This window comes from Oncorhynchus keta, chromosome 14, assembly GCF_023373465.1.
Source record: "Oncorhynchus keta strain PuntledgeMale-10-30-2019 chromosome 14, Oket_V2, whole genome shotgun sequence".
Lineage (NCBI taxonomy): Eukaryota > Metazoa > Chordata > Actinopteri > Salmoniformes > Salmonidae > Oncorhynchus > Oncorhynchus keta.
In genome coordinates, this window is record NC_068434.1 from 6,440,035 (window position 1) to 6,446,047 (window position 6,013).

At 44.9% G+C, this 6,013-nt stretch overlaps 1 protein-coding gene across 1 annotated transcript in view; it reads left to right on the forward strand.

The window, feature by feature from the left end:
* The window catches only part of LOC118381659 (BMP-2-inducible protein kinase-like), a 118,791-nt gene extending 112,778 nt beyond the window's left edge, over window positions 1-6,013 (forward strand). Inside the window, exons 18-22 of the mRNA XM_052462663.1 lie at window positions 189-427; window positions 4,423-5,041; window positions 5,086-5,209; window positions 5,301-5,639; window positions 5,869-6,013. Coding sequence (XP_052318623.1) covers window positions 189-427; window positions 4,423-5,041; window positions 5,086-5,209; window positions 5,301-5,639; window positions 5,869-5,973 — 1,426 coding nt within the window. The 3' untranslated portion in view covers window positions 5,974-6,013. The remainder of the gene's footprint in view (window positions 1-188; window positions 428-4,422; window positions 5,042-5,085; window positions 5,210-5,300; window positions 5,640-5,868) is intronic.

The following is a 6,013-nucleotide window of genomic DNA, read 5'->3' on the forward strand; positions in this document are numbered from 1 at the left end:
TTGTGCAAAATACATTTTATATACTGAACAAAAATATATAATGCCACGTGTTAACAATCGAAAATATTTTCCTGACTTACAGCTCATATCAGGAAATCAGTCAATGAAAATACATGTGTTAAACCCTGATCTAGGGATTGATTGGTCAGATACTTTTTTTGTTGTTGTTGAAGGTATTAGAAAACCAGTTCGGGTGTGACTCATTTGCGTCACGCAGCGCGACACAATCTCCTTCTCGTAGAGTTGATTAGGCTGATGGTTGTGGGCTGTGGAATGTTGACCCACTCCTCTTCAATGGCTGTGCGAATTTGCTGGATATTGGCGGGAACTGGATCATGCTGTCGTACACGTCGACCCAAACCTGCTCAATGGGTGTCTGAGTATGCAGGCCATGGAAGAATTGGGACATTTTTAGCTTCTCGTCGCGGTATGTCTGTGCATTCAAATTGCCATTGATAAAATGCGATAAATGACATTTTTCAGTTGGTTAATTAATGCCAGTGGCCTTCCTTCGGCCTCTAAATCCTATAACAATAGTATTAAATGTAAATGTTGTACATTTTGTATGCTTTGTGAACATGTAAGGCTCCCTTGAAAAAAGAGGCGTTGGTCTCAATGGCATTTCCCTGCTAAAATAAAGGTGAATAAAAAATAGAATATTCAATTTAATTACGTTAGGTGAGTGAGGTGTATTATAGCAATGATTGAGAATGTCAAGGACTGTGACGTCTGATTTGTAATACTGTAGGAGGTGGGGGTTCTCTGTTCCGTTTGGGAAAAAGTCAGTCGCAATGTGTCCCATGTTTCATGAGCTGAAATAAAAGATGCCAGACATTTTCCATATGCACACAAAGAAAAAGCTAATTTCTCTCATTTTGTGCACAAATTTGTTTACATCTCTGTTACTGAGCATTTCTCCTTTGCCAAGATTATCCATCCACCTGACAGGTGTGGCATAGCATGACCATTACACAGGTGCGCCTTGTGCTGGGGACAATTTTAAAGGCCGCTCTAAAATGTGCAGTTTTGTCACACGACACAATGTCACAGATGTCTCAAGCTTTGAGGGAGTGTGCGATTGGCATGCTGACTGCAGAAATGTCCACCAGACCTGTTGCCAAATAATTGAATGAAAGAATTTGGCAATACGTCCAACCGGCTGCATAACCGCAGATCATGTATATGGATTCGTGTGGGCAAGTGTTAACGTTGTGAACAGAATGCCCCATGGTGGTGGTGGGGTTATGGTATGGGCAGGTATAAGCTACAGACAACTAACACAATTTGCATTTCATCGAAGGCAATTTGAATTCACAGATATACCGTGAGGAGATCCTGAGGCCCATTGTTGTCGTGCCATTCATCCGCCTCCATCACCTCATGTTTCAGCATGATAATGCACGGCCCCATGTCGCAAGGATCTGTACACAATTCCTGGAATCTGAAAATGTCCCAGTTCTTTCATGGCCTACATACTCACCAGACCTATCATCCATTGAGCATGTTTGGGATGCTCTGGATCGACGTGTACGATCAAGGTTGAAGCGCTTACCTGTGTCCTAGCAGTCTCTTCATTCAGATCTAAAAGGCTAAACTGATCCTAGATCAGAAATCTGAGATGCTTTATAAACCCCAGTAACAAGACATTTTAACCCCACGTATTATCAAGTGAAAACTGCTTAAGTCCATCTCATTCTGCGAGAATATACGGTGACATAAGTGTTTTCATTACGTAATGAAAACTGTCCCTGTGGGATCCTGGGAAGAATCTTGTCGCTGGTTGAGTACATCTTAGTAGTGGTGGTGGTGAGACTCATTTGAGTTCAAATCTTTTTTTTGCAAGAGAGATTTGTTCAAGGTAGCAGCAGTCAGCAGTTATACATAAACATTACAGGATATGACACATACAGGACAGGACATTACATCACACATACAGGACATGACAGGACACAGCACATTACAGGACATTACATTACACATTATAGGACATTACATTACAGGACATGACATTATAGGACATTACAGGACATTACATTACACCTTATAGGACATTACATTACAGGATATTACCTTAAACATACAGGACATTACATTACACCTTACAGGACATTACATTACACCTTACAGGACATTACATTACACCTTACAGGACATTACATTACACCTTATAGGACATTACATTACACCTTACAGGACATTACATTACACCTTACAGGACATTACATTACACCTTACAGGACATTACATTACAGGATATTACCTAAACATGCAGGACATTACATTAGATAGAGGAAGGAGCAGATGCCATCCTCATGCGTGGTGGTGGTGGTGGTGTAAGATCGTGAGCAGAGGATGGAGCAGATGCCATCCCATGCCAGCCAGAAGAGAATTCTGGGTAATCCGGTGGGCGGCCATGTCCTGACGGTACCAGAATGGTCCTGAGTTCCTCAGCCCACTGCCAGACTCATTTGATTTGATTCATTTTTTTGGGGGGTTAAAGTTAAAATACAAATCCCAGAGGATAACACATGCAAGCATTATAGAACACGTCTTTCTGCCGTTTCACTAGACCCAGCCCCATGTACAGTGGAGCTCGACCCTTTGCTGTCCCTGACAAGCTTACATCATTCATGTACATTGTTGTTAACGCCACGTTTAACAAGGTCTGTGTTTGGCCGTGTCATCCCATGTCTGTTTAAAAAAAAGAAGAAGAAAGAACATCAGAAAATAAACGTGTTTCTCTCCAGGTTGCAATCTTAATTTTTTTTTTTTTTTTGGGGGGGTGGGGGATTAAAAGATGTTCCACTGAGGTGGAGGTTAGATTAGATTATTATTATTATTATTAGATTATGACATGTTGTCATAGCGACAGGTTTGTCCCAACAGATTCAGAAGGTTTCCTCGCTTCGCAAACACTCATAAACACAAAGCCTGCGAGAATAGTTGTTTCGTAATACTTTAGAATCAAGTTAACTTTTTAAAAAAAATAGTTACATACTGTTAAGTTATAATTAGGATATTAACAGTTAATCATTTATTAAATACATTTATAAATCATTCACGTTTTAAGCTCTCTGAAAATGAGTTTTCCTCTCTTGTTTCCACCCGCCCCTCCTCCTTCTTTATCGCTGGCTTTGTTCATTACTGTAGAACAATGGTTTAGGTTAATCCTCTATCTGTCATGTCCTGCCAGTTTGGAGATTTTCAGATATTAACAGATTTCCATTTCTGTCTGCACAGCGGGGGGGCGCTATGTTCGGCGTACTATCGCAACTAACTTATTCATAGTGAACAAATGCTATTCAGTTACCTCCTAGTCTTTCTCAAAAGACACTTGGTTTCTATTAGGGTGTGTGATCGTGTAGAAAAAGAGTAATTGGCAACGGGTTGAAATTTCAAAAGAAAGAGAATTCTTAAATTGCTCCATTTAATTACGGAGTTAAAAAATATGAAACATTTTTGTTGTTGTTAAAGATTTATAAGACATCTTGTTGGTTCTCCTGCTGCGCCTAAGCCTTCTGTTGTTAGTGGGGTCAAGTTAGGCCTCTGAGAAAGAGAAAGAAAGAGCAGCTTCTGCACCATATGAGTTTCTATAATTCTCCTCTGCTGCGCCTTCTGCTCCAGTACAATGGAACAAACTGTTGGGATTTGCTTTCAAATCATTCTGAGATCGTCAAGGTTACCTCAGAAGAATCCCAGATAGAGCAGTCGGGTTAATCCAGATTTGACTAATACTACATCCTAGTGATATTAGAATTTACAAGCTCTAAAGAAGCGTTGTCCAGCTTCCTGTCCAGGGTGTATTTTGTACAACAAGCTGCCTCTCTCTACAGAGGAGCAGGAGCCTCTCTCTGAGCCCTTCCAGCTCGCAAAAGCTACGTAATAAGAAGCATCGTTACTCGATTTAGAATTTAAAAAGCAATAATCATGTTTCAAGTCTTAAAAATGTCCCCTCCCACTCCCCATCCCTTATCTACTCTGCGTAATCTATTGTCATCTTAAACCCTTGTTGTATTAAGTTGTGGTTCTTCTGTATCTCTCTCTTTTTGGAACATAGGCTTCTTTGACATTTTCATATTATTTTAATCAGAAAATCTGTTAAACTTGAAAGTAGGTTTTAGGATTTTGTACTTTTATCTTCTTTCTGTGTTATGAAGTGCAATTTTCTGGGAATGGCAATGATGTACAATTACACAAACAAGGACATTGGCTGCAGCTGGTATTAACATTGCAATATTTTCTAAATTGATCTTAATTCCATGCACCAAAGTAAATGTTAAAGAAAATATAGATAATACAATGTGTGTGTGTGTATATGGTCACATATAGCTTTGGGTGTAAAGGCTATCGGTAATTATATAATTGACATCTTCAAGTTCTCCCGTCTTTTGTAACATTCTCTCGTCTGCTTCAATCCCACAGGTTCTAGTTTGATGACAGATCAGCCGATTGAAGAGCTCAGTATCCCAGCCGCTGCTCCTGTCCCTGTGGGCCAGCCAGCCCTTGAGGAACAGCTACAGCAACCTCCTGCCAAGGAGCACAAACCAAGCAGGAGGAGAAACCCCTCTGACAGCGGCTCACAGACGACCCGCAAACCACCGGGCGGCGAATCTGACAGCGACTTCGAGTCGGACCCTCCTTCCCCTAAGAGCAGCGAGGAGGAAGACGAGCCGGAGGAGGACGAAGGGCTGAACAGCGAGCAAGAGCATGGAGAATTCTTCAACGAACTGGAAAATGTGGAGGAAATGGAGACGCTGGGCCAGAGGCCTCTGTTAATGGACTCGGAGGACGAGGAGGATTACGACAAACACAGCTCCGACTCGGACTACGAGCCCAGGAAAGCTAAGGGAGGACGCTCAAAGAGGCTCCCAGGAGGTACAGGAGGGCCAGTGGCTGCTGCAGCTACTGTCTCCCACGAGGGAGGTCAGAGCGGGGAGTCGGAGGCCACGCTGGTCAAGATCACACCTTCTGAGTCGCCCGGTGTGGCTGCTGTTAGAGCTCCCCTAGTGGTGGTGGAATCAAGGACATATTTGGTGCCGATGTGTTTTGCGCGGTGCCTTTCTTTCCCCTGTGGCGTCCCCACAGAAAGAGCAGACATCTTCTCCGCGGCTCCTTCGGGCAGGTGAGCCAGGAGGCCGTGGTCAGCCAAGCCACGGAGGAGTTTGATGTCTTTACAAAAGCTCCGTTCAGCGGAACCTCTCGAAATCTGGCAAGACTGGAAGCTTAGCGATATCTCCTATGGGTCAGAACCCACCGGTGTCCCCTGAGATTATCGACCCATTCGGCTTCTCCCCTTCCAGCCGGCCCCACGGCCCCCCACCAACCACCTCCAGGAGCGCCGAGGACATCTTTCATCCAGCCTTCGACGTTTGACCAGTCCCCAGCAGCAGAGGCTAAAGCAGCGCAGCCTCAAAAGCTGTCTTCGCGGCAGAGGAAGCTCTCTGGCAGCACCGACGGGCGGCCCGGCAACGGCAAGCGCCACCACGGTACGCCCTACCGGCGGCCGCAAGAGCAACAAGCCCAGCTTCCGAACCCCCGAGCGCGTCCGCCGGCACAAGAGGGTCGGCAGGAGGGACTCCCAGAGCTCAACGGTTCCTCAGCACCTCAGACTCAAGGGAGAACATCCCAGCGTCGGCAGCGTAACGATGACCGACAAAGACAAAGGGGTCTTCCCTACCTAGCCTTCCTAGTGAGGTTGACGCCATCTTGGACCCATTTGGTGCAAACCTTTCGGGCCTCAAAGATGGCAGCCGACTAAACCAGGGCCAAGGTCTAATGGACGGCAAGACAGACATAGTTTCGGCCAATGGCAGGCCTCAGACCAGCTCCTCACGGGGCACTGGGGGTTGGGAACATCATGGATGACTTTGGGCGGTGCCCTTCACAGAACTGGTGGTTGGACAGCAGCAGCAGCCATCTCAGCTCGTGGAGTTGGATCCTTTTGGAGCTGCTCCTTTCCCCACCAAACAGTGAATGTCTCACTCGTCTTCCCGCCACTCGTGCTCGTCTTTCT